This window comes from Apodemus sylvaticus, chromosome 10, assembly GCF_947179515.1.
Source record: "Apodemus sylvaticus chromosome 10, mApoSyl1.1, whole genome shotgun sequence".
NCBI classification, from domain to species: domain Eukaryota; kingdom Metazoa; phylum Chordata; class Mammalia; order Rodentia; family Muridae; genus Apodemus; species Apodemus sylvaticus.
In genome coordinates, this window is record NC_067481.1 from 94923428 (window position 1) to 94941457 (window position 18030).

General features: G+C 48.0%; 2 protein-coding genes across 5 annotated transcripts; both read left to right on the plus strand.

The window, feature by feature from the left end:
* The first annotated feature begins 3456 nt into the window (after positions 1-3456).
* Positions 3457-6909, plus strand: Nme4 (NME/NM23 nucleoside diphosphate kinase 4). Its single transcript, XM_052197103.1, is given in 6 exon segments — positions 3457-3650; positions 4730-4863; positions 5042-5143; positions 5273-5385; positions 6486-6548; positions 6550-6909. Coding segments are annotated over 6 exon segments (615 nt in total). The 5' UTR covers positions 3457-3505; the 3' UTR covers positions 6608-6909.
* A 1328-nt stretch (positions 6910-8237) lies between these two features.
* Decr2 (2,4-dienoyl-CoA reductase 2) lies at positions 8238-17261 on the plus strand. 4 transcript variants are annotated; one of them, XM_052196796.1, is made up of 10 exons: positions 8238-8254; positions 8594-8729; positions 9923-9991; positions 10554-10605; positions 11087-11222; positions 14284-14408; positions 14479-14572; positions 14744-14848; positions 15513-15730; positions 16902-17261. In XM_052196796.1, the coding sequence occupies exons 2-9, from the start codon at positions 8650-8652 to the stop codon at positions 15728-15730; spliced, it is 879 nt and encodes a 292-aa protein (XP_052052756.1). In that variant the 5' UTR covers positions 8238-8254; positions 8594-8649; the 3' UTR covers positions 16902-17261. The 4 variants fall into 4 exon arrangements, with proteins under 4 accessions (XP_052052756.1, XP_052052755.1, XP_052052754.1 ...); XM_052196795.1 differs by having other exon boundaries at positions 8248-8263; XM_052196794.1 differs by lacking the exon at positions 8238-8254 and adding an exon at positions 8375-8492 and having other exon boundaries at positions 8598-8729.
* Positions 17262-18030: the final 769 nt, after the last annotated feature.

An 18030-nucleotide genomic window follows, 5' to 3' on the forward strand; every position in this document is an offset into this window, starting at 1 on the left:
CACACACACTCATTCACACACATACACACATGCATACATCACATATGCACACTCACATGCAAATATATCACACACACATATACATGTGCATATACTACACACATACTCATACACATGTGCATACGTTGCAATATACTCTATGAATGAATGAATAAATAAATAAATAAATACAGAAATAAATAAATAAACCACTGAGTATGGTGGCAATGCCTTTTTTTCTTACTTCTTTATCTTTTGCTTTGTTTTTCTTGTTTTTTTTTTTTGTTTGTTTGTTTGCTTGTTGTTTTGGATTTGGTTTTTTCAAGACAGGGTTTCTCTGTATAGCCCTGGCTGTCCTGGAACTCACTCTGTAGACCAGGCTGGACTCAAACTCAGAAATTTGCCTGCCTCTGCCTCCCAGAGTGCTGGGATTACAGGTGTGCGCCACCACTGCCCGGCCTAGTTTTGTTTTTCAACAGGGTTTGTGTGTGTGTGTGTGTGTGTGTGTAACCCTGCCTGTCCTGGTACTCACTCTGTAGACCAGGCTGGACTTGAACTCACAGAGAGCCACCTGCCTCTTCCTCCTGAGTATTGAGATTAAAGGCGTGCACCATTAGCAGAGCAGTGTCAGTACAAGCCTTTAATTGCAGTATTCCAGAGGCAGAGGCACCTGCTCTACAGAGCGAGTTCTAGGACAGCAGGGCTACACAGAGAAACTCTTTCTTTTTTCTTTTCTTTTTTTCTTTTTTTTTTTTTTTTTTTTTTTTTTTTTTTTTTTTTTGAGAAACTCTTTCTTGAAGAAACAACCTGAGGACTGGAGAGATGCCTCCATGGTTTTTTTTTTTTTTTTTGGCAGGGGTGGGGGGTGGTTTTTTTTGTTTGTTTTTTTGTTTTTTTCAAGACAGGGTTTCTCTGCATAGCCCTGGATGTCCTGTTCTGTAGACCAGGCTGGCCTTGAACTCAGAAATCTGCCTGCCTCTGCCTCCCAAGTGCTGGGATTAAAGGTGTGCACCACCACCGCCCATCAGTGGTTAAGAGCACTGACTGTTCTTCCAGAGGTCCTGAGTCCAATTCCCCAGCAACCACATGGTGGCTCACAACCATCTGGGATCTGATGCCCTCTCTGGTGTGTCTGAGACAGCTACAGTGTACTTATATAAATAAAATGAAGCTAAAAAAAACAAAAAAACAAAAAAAAAAAAACAAAAAAAACAAACCCAACCAGGGTCAATGGCAATGCTTTCTGCTTCTTGTGTGTGTGTGTGTGTGTGTGTGTGTGTGTGTGTGTGGTTTTTCAAGACAGGATTTCTCTGTATAGCCCTGGCTGTCCTGGAACTCACTCTGTAGACCAGGCTGGCTTTGAACTCAGAGATCCGCCTGCCTCTGCCTCCTCTTCCTTCTTCTTTTAGATTTTTTAAAAATTTATTTTGAGTGCTCTATCTGCATGTATACTTGTATGCCAGAAGAGGGCATAAGATCCCATTGTAGAATAATTGTGAGCCATCATATGGTTGCTGGGAATTGAACTCAGAAAGAGCAACCAGTGCTCTTGTTTGTTTGTTTGTTTTGTTTTTTGGGGTTTTTGGTTTTTTTTTTTTGGTTTTTTGGATTTGGTTTTTTCGAGACAGGGTTTCTCTGTATAGCCCTGGTTGTCCTGGAACTCACTCTGTAGACCAGGCTGGCCTCGAACTCAGAAATCCTCCTGCCTCTGCCTCCCAGAGTGCTGGGATTAAAGGCTGCGCCATCACCGCCTGGCTCCTGGCAATGCTTTTAATCCTGGTATTTAAATAGAACTCTGTGAGTTCAAAGCCAGCCTGGTTTACATAGCTAGTTCCAGGCCAGCAAGATACACAGTGAGAGCTTATCTGAAAAAAGAAAACAGAAAGGAAGGAGGAAGAAGGAAGGAAGGAAGAAAGGAAGGAAGGAAAAGACAGACAGACACAAGAATAAACAGCTGGGATACATGAAGTTCTGTATTACAAAAGCAACAACAACAGAACCAAAAAAACAAAACAAAATTTAAAAACTAACTAACTAAGTAGACCTAAATCCCTATCAGTAGCATTTAAGTATTAATGGTCTAAGTACTAAGTACTAAGTACTCAAAGGCAGAGAGAGAGGCAGGGCTAATGCAGGTCAGAAGCTGGAGCAAGAAGACAGCTTGAGCCTAGGAGCTGGAGCAGCCCAGCACAGGGGAAAGGCCTCGGCTCCCCTCCCTGCTCTGTCTTCCCTCCTTCAGCACTGGGATTGAGTTTAGGGTCTTAATGACAAATTCCTGCTATGCAGTCCAGGCAGGTCTTGAAGCTGCTTATTCTCCCTCAGCCATGGTTAAAGTCTTGGCTGGGTATAACAGAATTTTTTATTTAATTTTGTTTAGTTAGTTTATGTGCTATGGGTATTTTCCCTGTGTTTGTGTTTTCTGGGTACCACCTGTGTGCCTGGCATCTGATGAGCTCAGAGGACTGGAGTTATAGATGGTTGTGAGCTACTGTGTGGGTTCTGGGACTCAAACCATGAGCTTCTGGAAGACCAGCCAGGTCTCTTAGCTCCTGGACCACCTCTTCAGTCCTAGCAGAATATTTTTTTTCAAGTTCGTGCAGTTTGTAAGATTCTATTTCATAAAATAATAAAATAAATGTTAAATGAGTAAATAAGTTGAGTCTTGTCTGGGAGAGCATTCCCTCTCATCCCAGCACGAGGGACATGGGCAACATGAAGGTCATGAGTTCCAAGCCAGCCTCTGCTACTTATGGAAGGCAGCGACAGCAACAAGGATCGATTAAACCTTTGTCATAAAGTCAAACAAAGCAATTCCCAGCTTCCAGCTGTGGTACACAGGTGGGCCTGGGGAGATGGCTGCGTGCTTAAGAGAGCAGTGCTTGCACCCCTAGAGGATCCCAGTTCGTTTTCTGGCACTTACCCTGGGCAGTTCACAACTGTTCAATGTAAATATTTTTCTTTGGGGGGGGGGGTGTCAAGAAAGGGTTTCTCAGAGAGCTTGCCTCTGGAGTATGCCATGACCACCGCTCATAAATAAAAAAAATTAAAAAAAAATTTAATCTAATGAGATTTAAACAAAAAATTCCAGTAAACAAACAAATAGATAGATAGATAGATAGATAGATAATTTGGAAATTAAGGGTGTGGTAACAGAAGTGACAAATAGTCCAACTATCAAACCTAGTTAGAGCCATTTGGTATTTGTGGAGATGGTTACTTCTCCATAAAGCAGATATAACAATATTTGACTGTGAGGTATGAAAACAAGTATATAATCTAAAATCTGAATGGGCAACTGCAAAATTTATATATATGCATACACACACACACACACTTCTTCATATTTTCCCCTTCAGTACTAGGGTTGGTCGAGCCCAAGTCTCTGAGTATGACAAACGCTCAGTCACTGTCACTGAGCTGCACCCTGGTGTTAACAGAGATTAGAGTTTGAAGACTACCCGCTCCAGGGGACAGGGCCGGGGGCCCCAGTGGGCCCCTTAGGGTGAAGGCGGGGCAGGGCGGGTCGATGCGTGGCGCCGCCCACTGCCCTCCGCACGCTGCGTGCGGTGCCTCGCCAGCCCGCACCATGGGCAGCCTGTTCGGGCGCGCCGCGCTGCGGGCGTTGCTGTGCGGGCCACGTTTTCAGTGCCTGCTGGTGCGCCCCAGTTCCGGTGAGTCCTGTGCCCGTGGGGGAACTGGGCGGATGGCGGCTGCGCGGCCTTTGTTTGTGCACGTGCGGCCGCCAAAGGCTTGGTGTTGTCCCCGGAGGACTATGCAAGTCCAGCCCTCAGCAGCCGGGGACAGGGCTTTTAGCAGAAGCCAGAGCCTGAGCGGGGAGACTAGCAGACGAGCGGCTCTTAAAACTGTGGGGTCCCGTTCTCTCCACGGAGCTGTTGTTGCCCCAGGATATTGAAACGTGAGCCAGAGCAGGCCTAAGACAACCCGGCCATTTCCTGGGGTCTCCGCCCTTGCTGTTCATTTAAGGGGTGCTTTCTGAGACCCCTTAAATGAACCTTGGAAATGGAATAGTCTCACCAAGGCACAGACCAGCAGGCATCAGGGTTCTGGGGCTACCCTGGGTCTCCTGTGACTTGGGGAACTTGCAAGTTAGGGAGCCCCCCCACCTTTTCTTCCCAACCTGTTGAGTTTAGTGGGCATCCATTGTGGCCCGAGGATAGAGCCTGATCCCTCCTCTTAGCTTGGTGTTTCTCCTAACTTTGGTCCATTTTCGCGAGACAATCAGGGGCTAGGACCGTCTCAGATGTAGGATTTGGTCTTGGAGGAGCCGCTCATGCCCTGGCAGCTCTGTTCCCGTCCTACAGTGTAGGACATCCTTTCTCCACGGCCTTCTCAAGCCCTTGGTCCGCAGTGCTCAGCCCACCTAGACTTGGTAGACTAATATTCCTCGGTTTCAAAGCCATTTTTCCACATTTTCCACAAAGGATAAACTCCTTGTGGGCTAGCCTAGGGTACTTGGAGTCACGTGAGGCTAGACTCGCGTTTTTCCCCCACCCCAGCGGGGAGGGCCATCATCACTAGGACTCTGTGGCCCCTAAGTTGTCTGAGCCTTCTCAGGGAAACTATCTCCACTTCTGCTACTGCCAGGGCCGCTCCCGTTCATGTTTCTTTGTGTTTATATTGTGGCAGGAACTTTTCAATCTCTCTGAGCTCTGTCAGGAATGTAGGTGGGAGAGACCTGAAAATGTGGAGCGTCCTCACCCCTGACCTTATTTTTTTTTTTTTTTTACAGGAGGGCCCCCCTGGCCCCAAGAGCGGACCCTAGTTGCTGTGAAGCCAGATGGGGTACAGAGGAGGCTAGTGGGGACTGTCATACAACGCTTTGAGAGGCGGGGCTTCAAGCTGGTGGGGATGAAGATGTTGCAGGTACCAGCCTCTGGGCCGTGGTGTCCCTAAAGTCTGCTAGCACTGGCAGTTGCAAGGGTTGGGAGGTAACCATTGTGGGAGCTAGCTTCTGGAGTGTGTCTGAAAGGTGCCCCAGACTCAGGACACCAATTGGGGGGTTTCCTCTCCAAGGGATGGTCTCACCCCTCTTTCCACACAGGCACCAGAGAGCATCCTTGCTGAGCATTACCGGGACCTACAGAGGAAGCCATTCTACCCAGCCCTTATCAGCTACATGAGCTCTGGGCCTGTGGTGGCCATGGTACAGCAGGGCAGGGGCAATGGAATGGGTGTTTGGGGTGTCCCCTCCCAAGCAAAGGAAAGGCCTTGGATTGACCCCAGTGCACCTGGGGTCCCCAGCTTCTCTTGAACCCCCATATCTGTGCTGCAGGTCTGGGAAGGCCACAATGTGGTCCACATCTCAAGGGCTATGATAGGACACACCGACTCAGCAGAGGCAGCCCCCGGGACAATCAGGGGTGACTTCAGTGTTCACATCAGCAGGTATGGAGGCCCTGACACCCTTGGTCGCCCAACGTGGGGGAAAGAAGGTCGGTATTAGTCAGGCGGCAGTAACATAAGCCTTTAATGCCAGCACTCTGGAGGCAGAAGAAGCCGGATCTCTGTGAGTTTGAGGACAGCCTGGTCACAGAGGGAATTCCAGGACAGCCAGGGCTCCACAGAGAGGCTCTGTTTAAAAAAAAAAATCCTTGAGAAGTGTTTTTTTTGTTTTGTTTTGTTTTGTTTTGCTTATTTATTTTACTTATATGAGTACATTGTAGTTGTCTTCAGACACACTAGAAGGTGTCAGATCCCATTACAGATGGTTGTGAGCCACTATGTGGTTGCTGGGAATTGAACTCAGGACCTCTGGAAGAATAGTCAGTGTTCTTAACCTCAGTCACTGCTCTTAACCTGAGTCATCTTTCCAGCCCCGTCTTGAACTTTTTGTTTTTTTAAGATTTATTTATTTATTATATGTGAGTACACTGTACTTCTGTGTGTCTTCAGACACTCCAGAGGGCATTATCTCTCATTACAGATGGTTGTGAGCCACCATGTGGTTGCTGGGATTTGAACTCAGGACCTTAGGAAGGGTAGTCAGTGCTCTTAACCGCTGAGCCATCTCTCCAGTCCTGTCTTGAACTTTTTTTTTTTTTTTTTTTTTTGGTTTTTCGAGACAGGGTTTCTCTGTATATCCCTGACTGTCCTGGAACTCACTCTGTAGACCAGGCTGGCCTCAAACTCAGAAATCCGCCTGCCTCTACCTCCCAGAGTGCTGGGATTACAGGCGTGCGCCACCACAGCCCAGCCAGAACCAAGGTCTGAACTGCTGTGCCATCTCTCCAGCCCCTCTCTCTCTTCCTTCCTGAGACAGGGTCTCCTTCTATAATCCAGACTGGCCACGGACTCAAGGCAATCTTGCATTCTCAGCTTTTTCAGGGCTGGTGTTAGAGGCTTGTAACACCTTAACCAGTTCCAAAATCTCTTTCTCTTCTATACAGTCACCTTGTTCCCCTGACAGAGGGTGGCAGGTTAGAGGTGAGCTATCCCCGAGGTCCCAGTTCCTGAGACACGGACTTCACCTTTCCCACCTCTCACAGGAATGTCATCCACGCTAGCGATTCTGTGGATGGGGCCCAGAGGGAGATCGAGCTGTGGTTTCAGCAACGAGCTACTGAACTGGGCAGATGGCGGTCACCACAGCAGCTGCCACCCAGCCTGAGAGTCTGCACTGCCTTCTGCACGTCAGTCAGGGTCTACCCATGACCAACTACCTCTGTCACCAAGAACTCAAACCCACCTGCTTCCCATGTCTCCAAACCACTCCCTACTCCCCCTCTCTCCAACTCCAGCCCAGGGGAATCTAAGCCTCAACTTTGTGTGTGCCTTTTTGTATCTTAAGCCAGCACAATATCGGACCATATCCTAGTGTACAAAAGTGCCAGACAACCTTTGGGGCCTTGTCAAAGGTGACTTCGCCTGCCTCAAAGGAGAGACATTAAAATTTTATACTTAAAGTGGAAATGGTGCACTTGCTATTTCTGCTATCTCAGCATTGTGTGACCTTTCCTGGAAGAAGATATGAACAAATGCTTGTTCACCCCCCACCCCACACACAGGGCACCAATAACAGACCAGACTAATTCCAGCCATTCCCAGGTGCTGAACCCATGAGTTCATTGGACTGGCTTATGGGAACATGGATGAGAGATTAACCACAGAAGGGTGGGTGACCTCAGAACAGCTGAATTGCTGAAAGGTTCTCCACCCCCACCCCCCTCATCCCTATTCCCCACCCCCATCTTCACCCCCAGCATGGGCAACAACCACAGCCTGATGGACCATTGCTCTCAGTTAACCTACCTCCTACAAACCCTAGCATCCCTGCCCCAAGGTCCCCGGGAGCAAGAAGTACTAGGTGAGGCGTCAAGGCAAGTATATAATGCCCTGGATTACTACCCCATTAGTCCCAGCTACTACAGCATCTACTTCATTGGCACGACTATAGGGCCAAGCTATAGGTCGCCACAGCATTGATGGTCCATGATGTCCCATAGTCAAGTCATATGTGGAGGAAATTGTTTTACTCAAGCCCTTTAATGAGTGTGTTTATGCATAGTGTAAAACAGTAAACTTGAAGCTTAGAGCTTTACTCCCCCGGAAGGAAGAACCCTTGACTTTGGTTAAATATACGAACCGGGCAAGACTCCAGGGCCCACCCATGAAATTGAGAATCCAACTGGGTTTCTTTCCAGTTCTTTCGCTGGTGCTGGTACAGCTCCTGCCCATCTGATTCGTCCGAGAGGGTGGCAGGAAAGAACAGACAGGGCCTGAGGCTTCTTCAAGGCCCAGTGAGCCTGCAGTAGGCGTACACACCAGCCTTTGTGGGTATTGTGTAATCAGGTCTCCTGAAGTTGGAACAGTAGAAGCTGACACGCCAAGGGTTATTCACATCTCTCCTGCGATGAAACGCAGGCCCAAGAGAGCATTCTGCACTCCTGACCGGATGTGGTCCATGATGACGACCACTGCTTGGTGTCCATTTATTTGCACATTGACACATGGAAATCACATCCCACCCGGGATCCTGGAGTCACTGATACAGTAACAGCTACATCGTGACAGCTTTGACAAGCCGTTTCACTCTTTGACATCTAGACAATGGAACCCCGTTTTGGGTTCTCTGAACTTCAGTGCAGTGATCCTTGTCAGCCAGCAAGAGGGTCTGGCATTTCCACCCGGGTTAGCCACGCGAGGGAGCTATTGGGTTTGCAAGCTCCAGCTCCTCTGCACTGGGAGGGCGTGGCCAAGAGGCAGAGCAGTGCTCGTTGGGAGTCCCAGAAGATACCACGCCACCTGGCCAGTTTAGGTACATGGAGTAAGTGGCTGCACTGACACCAACTAGGAAAGGAACCGGGCATCTAACTGGCCCGAGCACCCCTCTGCCTCTGCATCAGTGCCTCCTCCCACTCGCAGTCCCAGCAGGCTGTGCGCCACCGAGGGCGGGGTGTCCACTTGGTTGAGTGGGAAGAGCTGGAAGCGGGGAGAGTGTGTGATCCGAAGGCTCGAAGGGCCCCACCTCCTTGGGGGTGGGTCGTCCCTGTTCCGTGAGTCTGGTGGGCGGGGTGGCGTGGGGGCAGGACTTTGGTCCTGGGTCTTTCTAGGCCGAGCGAGCAGCCTACTGAACGTTGTGTATTGCGTTGAAAAGGTAGATCTGGTTCCCGGTTCTCCTGTCCTCGCCATCCCGGACCGCACACAGCAGTCATGGCCCAGCCGCCGCCCGACGTTGAGGAGGATGATTGTCTTTCTGAATACCACCATCTCTTCTGCCCGGATCTTCTCCAGTGAGCTAAAGCAGGGAACCAGGGAGCGATCTGGACTTGGGGCACAGGGGTCAAAAACGAATCTGCCACTGGACGTGACAGCACAGAGGACGGATACCTAGTACCCCGTTCCTGGGCAATCATAGATCTGAAGTTTCTTGGGGTTCAGGAAGGATGGGACGAGGGACTGAGGGAGGAAGCTTGCTCACTTTTGAAAACATGTCTCTCTTGGTAACTTACTACGCAGAAAATTTTAGGCTAAACATTCTCCTTCACCTCTGAACTTACAGGAAGCCTAAAAATAACCGATTTTAAAGATTGCAGTTTTGCCGGGCCGTGGTGACGCACGCACACCTTTAATCCCCGCACTTGGGAGGCAGAGGCAGACGCAGGTGGATTTCTGAGTTCCAGGCCAGCCTGGTCTACAGAGTGAGCCAGCCTGGTCTTCAGAGTGAGTTCCAGGCCAACCTGGGCTATCCTTGCTCATCAGGAGCATGTTTTCTTGCACAGCGACACTGGGTGGAAGTTCATGGGGTAAAAGGCCTCCACGGGCCAATTATCTGTTGACCTTAAGTTAACAGTGATCTATCTATCTACAGCTTTTCGAGGTTTCTCTGTGAAGCCCTGGCTGTCCTGGAACTCTCTGTAGACCAGTCTGGCCTTTAATTTTTGGTCCTCCTGCCTCTGCTTCTGCCAGGCTGGAACCAGGGTTTCTCTGTGTAGCCCTGGCTGTCCTGGAACTCACTCAGTAGACCAAGATGGTCTCAAACTCAGAAATCCGTCTGCCTCTGCTTCCCAAGTGCTGGGATTAAAGGCGTGCGCCACCACTACCCTGCTAAAACATTGTTTTGTTTTTTGTTTTTGGATTTGGTTTTTTCGAGACAGGGTTTCTCTGTATAGCCCTGGCTGTCCTGGAACTCACTCTGTAGACCAGGCTGGCCTGGAACTCAGAAATCCACCTGCCTCTGCCGCCCAGAGTGCTGGGATTACAGGCTGCGCCACCACCGCCTGGTTTAAAACATTGTTTTTAAAGTGCATTCTAGGGACTAGAATGGCTGAGTAAGGTCAGAACACTTAGTCTTCTTGCAGAGGACCAAGGTTTGGTCCCCAGCATCCGCACGAGGAATTAATTCTCTGTAGGCACACAGGCCAAACACTCATACTGGTAAAACAAATAAATATTTAAAAATGACTACATTTTCCTGTTTTTGAAGGGACAAAGTGGCCTTTATCACAGGCGGTGGTTCTGGGATTGGCTTCCGGATTGCTGAGATTTTCATGAGGTACGAGCTACTCTGGGACCCTCTCTGCCACCTCATTTCCCTTTGTTTGGATCCTGGTGGATTTTGGGGAGTGTACCCCAGCAGGGCCCTGCACAGATATGGGATTGGCACCAGCAGTCCACCACACCCTCTCTGTCAAGTACATGGTATCTGGGGCAGGGTACCCCAAGCCAAAGATACATTACAGAAACCTAGGAGTGGGCAGCCATCACTTCCCCCCCCCCCCCAGACAGGGTTTCTCTGTGTAGCCCTGGCTGTCCTGGAACTCACTCTGTAGACCAGGCTGGCCTGGAACTCAGAAATCCGCCTGCTTCTGCCGCCCAAGTACTGGGATTACAGGCGTGCTCCACCACACCTGGCTCACCATGACTTCTTTAGCCATAGAAGTCTACCTAGAGTGGGCAGCTGTGCCCACTGCCGGCCATGTTTCAGTCTTGATTCGTGGCTTAGGCTAAGACACTAAGAAACTTGGGGGACTTCCTTCTGGAGTAGTCCTTGGTGGGAGCCCCCCAGGGTGTGTCCCTCATACTTTTCTTCTCAGGCCTGCCATTTGGTTTTGTAGGCATGGCTGCCACACTGTCATTGCCAGCAGGAGTCTGCCGAGAGTGTCCACGGTGAGAAGGCTGTGGGGAAGTGTCCTGAGATCCAAGAACAAAATCTGTGTCTTCTTGCACAGAGGAACTCATTGGAAGTGGACCCTCAGGGATCCCCTTGATCTTTTTAGAAGTTTGGTTATTAGGTCCCAGTTTTAGAAGTCATCTGGTTCCAGAATGGTCCAGTAGGATCATCAATGTTAAAGGCCATCATTCCAGCCATCTAGGTCCAAGGGGAATGGCCTGGAGGGTAGGCAGAAGGTGGGGGTCTGGGACAGGTGACAGGTTATAGAGAATGCAGGATGTCTTACCAACATCCACCAGGGGTTTGGCTCCAGGAGGTAGCTATTTTCAAGCTAAGTCTCCCTGGCAGGTACCCCGACAAACTTGGGGTCCTAATGTAACGTAGATGAGTCATTCCCATGAAGTTCTTAAGGGTGTGCTACTCCAGGCTGAGGCTTCTTCTCTGGGCTGAGACTGCTATTCCAACTCTGCTGTCTAGGCTGCTAAGAAGTTGGTTGCTGCCACAGGAAAGCGGTGCCTCCCTCTGTCTATGGATGTCCGAGTTCCCCCAGCTGTCATGGCTGCTGTGGACCAAGCGCTGAAAGAATTTGGCAAGATCGACATCCTAATTAACTGTGAGTCTGGATTAGTGAGGCTGGAGCCTTCTGATAAGTTGCAAGTGCTGTCCGGAAGCTCCAGAACTCTGTTCCAAGAGCCTGGGTGTTTGTCTTGGCTCACAACAGCTATGACCTTTCACTTTGCCAGCGGCACCATCTAGAGTACAGGTGCTGCTGGACTCTCGTCACTCTTTCCAAGTCATGGGTCAGCCAACTCTAAGCTACCCTGGATGCCCTCCGATCATGACTAAGTCACATACAGGGTGTTTTCGTCTACTGAGATTTTTACCTTTTTTTTTTAAGGTGGGGGAGGGGCGGCCGGTGGTGGTGGTGGTGGTGGTGGTGGTGGTGGTGGTGGTGGTGGTGGTGGTGGTGGTGGTGGTGGTGGTGGTGGTGGCACACGCCTGTAATCCCAGCACTCTGGGAGGCAGAGGCAGGCAGATTTCTGAGTTTGAGGCCAGCCTGGTCTACAGAGTGAGTTCCAGGACAGCCAGGGCTATACAGAGAAATCCAGTCTGGAAAAAAACAAAAAACAAACAAACAAACAAATCCAAAAAACAAAAAACAAACAAACAAACCGAAAGCGGGGAGGGGGGGAAGGGGATGGAGGGGAGGGGCTGGGAGCTGGAGAGAGTCAGTGATTAAGAACACCAGCTGCACCAGGCAGTGGTGGCGCACGCCTGAAATCCCAGCACTCTGGGAGGCAGAGGCAGGCGGATTTCTGAGTTCGAGGCCAGCCTGGACTACAGAGTGAGTTTCAGGACACCCAGGGCTATACAGAGAAACCCTGTCTTGAAAAAAACCAAAAAATCCAAAAATCCAAAAAGAACACCGGCTGATCTTTCACAGGAACCGCGTTCAATTCCTAGCACTCACGTGGCAGCTCACAACTGTCTTAATAGCCAAGATCTAACATCATCACATAGATAAAAATAAATACATTAAAAATTTAAAAAGTGAGCTGTCCTGGCAGTGGTGGCACACGCCTCTAATCCCAGCACTCAGGAGGCAGAGACAGGTGGATCTGTGTGTTCAAGGCCAGCCTGGTCTACAAGTGAGTTCCAGGACAGCCAGAGCTATACAAACCATGTCTTGAAAAACAGATAAACCAAAAAACAGCAGTAACAACAAAAACGTGAACTGGGGAGATGACTCAGCAGCTTAGAGCTGAGTCATATCCCTGGAACCCACGTGGTAGAAAGCATGAATCTGCTACCACAGGTTGTCCTTTGACTGCCACACATACACCGTGACACATGGACACCCACACACATCGTACATGTATTTATACAAACTAAATTCATGTTAAAATAAAAGTATGGGCTGACTCATACATGCCATTAATCTAAGCACTCAGGAGGCAGAGGCAGGAGGATCTCTTAGTATGAGGCCAGCCTGGTCTACAAAGTAAGTTCCAAGACAGCCAGAGTTACATAAAGAGATCCTGTCTCTAAATAAATAAATAAACAAATAAAGCAATGTAATAGATTTAGGAATGGAGCTCGGCAGGCAGAAAGCCCTGGTTACTAGCATTAGCCCAGGAAAAAAAGTTGATTTCATAGCCTTACAGAAAAAATAAGTAGATAAAAATAAGTCTATATGATTAGACTTCACTGTATCTTCACTGTATCTGCTATTACTCAAATGTTACATGCCAAATAATTGATATTATTATCACATATCAAGGTTCAATCTTATGGCTTCCATAGGCACCAGACGTTCACATGGTACACAGGCAGGCAAATACCCTTAACACAAAATAAAGAGAACTAGATACATATATATTTTAAGAAGTACTCAAAAATTAAAAATGTCAACATCTTGTATGTTAGCTTCCTTGGAATTATCAAGTGCCACAAACTTGGTGGCTTAAAAGACGAGACGCAGTTCCTCGATCCTAGAGGCCATTACAAGCTAAAATCAGGGTGTCGTCAGAGCTCTCTGTGGCAGTATCTCAGCTTTCAGACTTGTAGCAGTTCTTAGTGCCTCTTAGCTTGTGGCTTTGTCGCCCCAATTTCTGGCTTCATCTTCCTGTGACTTTTTTTGTGTCTTGTATCTTTTTTTTCCTAAGATTTATTTTATTTCATGTATATGAGTACACTGTAGCTGTCTTCAGACACACCAGAAGAGGGCATTGGATCCCATTACAGATGATTGTGAGCTACCATGTGGTTGCTGGGAATTGAACTCAGGACCTCTGGAAGATCAGTCAGTGCTCTTAGCCGCTGAGCCATCTCCTCAGCTCATGTCTTTGTATCTTTACATATTCTCTTTCTATCCTGATGATTGAACCCACAATGTTGTACATGCTAGGCAAGTGTTCTACTCCTAGTCAACACCCCAGTTCCTCTTACCTCTTCTTAGAGAAAGAAATCAGTTAGTGCTAACCCTAATTCAGCATGATCTCAACTTGATAATAAATATTCTATTTCCTGTTTTTGTGGGGTGTTTGTTTGTTTTTTGTTTTTGTTTTTGTTTTTTCAGATAGGGATTCTCTGGGTAGCCCTGGATGTTCTGGAACTCACTTGGTAAACTAGGCTGACCTTGATATCCAATCTGCCTGTCTCTGCTTCCTGGGAAAATGTGTGCCACCACACCTGGCTAAAGGCTCTATAGTCAAATAAGGTCACATTCACAAAAGAAAGCAACAACAAAAAACCACCAAAACCGAACAAACCAACAAATCTTTGGTCTGTTATCTATCTATCTATCTATCTATCTATCTATCTATCTATTATCTATCTCCCTATTTTTGTGAGATAGAATTTCCTATAGCCCAGGCTAGGGTTGAGAATGATGTTGAACTTCTGATATTTTTGTCTCTGTCCCCCCAAGTGCTGCCTTCAGACTTGGTCTTAGGACTCCACTTCTTGGCATATACTCTTCCATTCTGTGTCTGTTGCCAGAGAAATCCTTTGAGTGTGTGGTGTCCCATCTCGTCTAGCTTAGATGAGGGTCTCCATACTCTCGCTGCCCTCAGAGCATCAGGCTCCTTTCTACACTCTTGACAGGGCTTAGCCCATTAGCACCCTGTCTTCTCAGAGCCACAGGCCACCAGCTTTCCCCTTCTATTCTCTAGGTGCAGCTGGAAACTTCCTATGCCCTGCCAGTGCATTGTCTTTCAACGCCTTTAAGACTGTGGTGGACATTGACACCATTGGTACCTTCAATGTGTCTCGTGTGCTTTACGAGAAGTTCTTCCGGGTGGGTATCCTCCTGGCAGAAGCCTTTCTTCCTGTTGGCTGCCTGCTAATCACCATCCCTTATGTTTCAGGACCACGGAGGAGTGATTGTGAACATTACTGCCACATTGAGTATTCGGGGGCAGGTGCTGCAGCTTCATGCGGGTGCAGCCAAAGCTGCAGTGGGTATGTATGTGTGCTCCCGTGGACTGCCTGCCTGCACTCTCTCTGGAGCCTGATAATCTCCCCATGACTTGATCCTAGCTGTGGACACTGCAGAGCTCACACTGACACTTGGGCTACCCTAGAGTAAACGGCCTCACAATTTCTCCTCCCATACGCATTTCTCTCGTGCAGATGCTATGACAAGACACTTGGCTGTGGAGTGGGGTCCCCAGAATATCCGTGTCAACAGCCTGGCTCCTGGTGGCATCAGTGGCACTGAGGGGATACGGCGATTAGGTAAGTTTCTCTGGGAGTTTGGGATACCCATCAAAGAATTGTTGCAGGACTTAAAAATTCTGTCTTGCTGGATGTTGGTGGCATGGGCCTTTCATCCCAGCACTTGAGAGGCAGAGGCAGACAGATCACTGAGTTCGAGGCCAGCCTGGTCTACAGAGTGAGTTTCAGGACAGACAGGACTATACAGAGAAACCCTGTCTCAAAAGCAAATACAACAAGGACAACACCAACACCAACAGAAATCGTATCCAAGTCAAGAAGTTATCTAAAGCTGGGCGTGGTGGCGTACGCCTGTAATCCCGGCACTTGGGAGGCAGAGGCAGGTGGATTTCTGAGTTCGAGGCCAGCCTGGTCTACAGAGTGAGTTCCAGGACAGCCAGGGCTACACAGAGAAACCCTGTCTCGAAAAACAAAAACAAAAACAAACAAACAAAAAAGAAGTTATCTAAATGTTTAACCTTCTGCCCTGTCTAACTTGGTCTATTCTGAGGGTCTCCAGTGTCCAAAGGGCATCAGTTTCCCCATGTGGGTTCTGCTGTTGGCCTTGGTAGAGCAACCACTGTTTCCAGATCTGGGTCAAGGAGAGAGCTAACTGGAGAGCTCGCGGCAGGCAGGCACTTTGGTGTAGGGGCTTACTGGAGTCTGACTTCCTATTTCTTTCCAGGAGGCCCCATGGCCAGTTTGAAATTAAAGAATCTTTCAAGTCCTATTCCAAGACTCGGAACCAAGACGGAGATTGCCCATAGCGTGCTGTACCTGGCCAGCCCTCTGGCTTCCTATGTCTCGGGGATCGTGCTGGTGGTTGATGGTGGCAGCTGGATGACATTCCCGAATGACATCAAGCGACTGCTAGAGTTCGAATCCTCCTCTGCTAAGCTGTAGGTAAGGTGTTGTTCCCACCTCTTGGAGTCCCCATGTTCTTGAATGCCCCATCCTTTATTCTACTAAGTGCGGCTATAAACTCCCAGTCATGTTTTCATAGGAGCGTCCCTGCCTCCATCCTGGCACAGAGGGGGCGTTGTGCCAGGTGGACAGACACAGTCTCAAAGAATGTGAAGAAAGTGGGTTCCCGACACGGGGTTTTCCCCAGGGACCTTATTCTCATCCCTATTGAAGGAATACAGCCTTGAATTTGCAACTTTCCTATTTTAGCCTCTGGAATGTGAGATTACAGGAGTATATGCTGGGATACAACTTTTTCTTTTCTTCTCTTCTCTCTATCTCTTTCTTTCTTCTTCTTCCTCTACTTTCTTTTTCTTTCTCCTTATAAGTTCATCAGAGGGCAAAGTTTATTCAGTGTTGATTAATGATTAATTTTTTTCAAAGATTTATTTATTTTTTTGTATGTAAGTACATGGTAGCTGTCTTCAGACACACCGGAAGAGAGCATCAGATCCCATTAGAGATGGTTGTGAGCCACCATGTGGTTGCTGGGAATTGAACTCAGAACCTCTGGAAGTCAGTGCTCTTAACTACTGAGCCATCTCTCCAGCCCCCAATTATTATTATTATTATTATTATTATTAATTAATTATTATTGGTTTTTTGAGACAGGGTTTCTCTGTATAGCCCTGGCTGTCTGGGAACTCACTCTGTAGACCAGGCTAGCCTCGAACTCAGAAATCCTGAGCTGGGATTAAAGGCAAGTGCCACCACTGCCCAGCAATTTTTTATTAATGAATTAATTTACTTTACATCCTGATTGAAGCTTCCTCTCCCTCCTCCCCTCCCCCTCGGGAGTCCTCCCACGGATATGCACCCTCATTTTTTTTTTAAAGATAGGATCTCATGCACACTATGTAGCTAAAGATAATTTTATGAAAGAGCCACCCTGCTAATTTTTGCAGTGTTTGAAGATCACATCCAAGGCTTCAAGCATGTTAAACCAGCAGACTCACCTGCACGCCGTCCTCCACCCCAGGATACATAAACATTGTACTCACGACAGTTGTATCGTGGAGGCAGGGTTTTTTGTTTTTGTTTTGTTTTTGCCATTGTTGTTTTGGATTGGATATTTTCTTTATTTACATTTCAAATGTTTTCCCCTTTCCAGGTCTCCCTTCAGAAGGAGGCAGTGTTCTTCATGGGGAATGCGTCCTGCCTCACATAATCCTATAGTCATACAGGAAATGTTGAATCTGATTTGGAAATCCGAGCCCACTTGCCCTTCCTCTGGGATCGAGCTCTTTCCAAGCTCTGCCTCTTCTTTGCCCACATGCTGAGTAGGAATAGCCGGATCATGAGCCTCGCCTGATACTTGCTTACAGTATCTGAGGAGTTCCTATGATTTTACCAGAAAAAAAATGCATTTTCTTATAAAAATCATCTTTTTTACTATAAAAATAGCTATGAGTTGAAATGTGTAAAAGTTTCTAGAGAGGAATTTAAAACATTGACTGATTCTATCACTGAAATAGTGGTTGTGCTTCCTGCCTTTTTTCCGTGTCTCTTTAGCTTGGTTGCTTCTCATGCGCTCTTCCCACCTACTGAACCCAGTCCTCCCCTCTCATGCCCTTCTCCCACAAACTGAGTGAGGTCCTCCTCCCTCATGCCCTCCTCCCATCAACTGAGTGAGGTCCTCCTCCCTCATGCCCTCCTCCCATCAACTAAATGAAGTCCTTCAGCTGGGTGGTGGTAGCGCATGCCTGTAATCCCAGCACTCTGGGAGGCAGAGGCAGGTGGATTTCTGAGTTCCAGGCCAGCCTGGTCCACAGAGTGAGTTCCAGGACAGCCAGAGCTACACAGAGAAACCCTGTCCTGTCTCAAAAACACCAAATCCAAAAAAACCAACAAAAACAAAACCAACAAAAAAATTCCAAAAACCAAAAAAAAAAAAAAAAAAAAGAAGTCCTCCTCCCTCATGCCTTCCTCCCACCAACTGAGTGAAGTCCGCCTCCCTCATGGTGTCCTCTCACCGACAGAGACTAGTGCCCCCCCATTCCTATATCACGCCCCCCAACACACACCCCAGCAACACAGCTTCCTGACTTTTTTTTTTAATTTGGTTTTTTTGTTTTTTGTTTTTTGTTTTTTTTTTTTTTGAGACAGGGTTTCTCTGTGTAGCCCTGGCTGTCCTGGAACTCACTCTGTAGACCAGGCTGGCCTTGAACTCAGAAATTCACCTGCCTCTGCCTCCCAGAGTGCTGGGATTGCAGGCGTGTGCCACCACTGCTCAGCCCCTT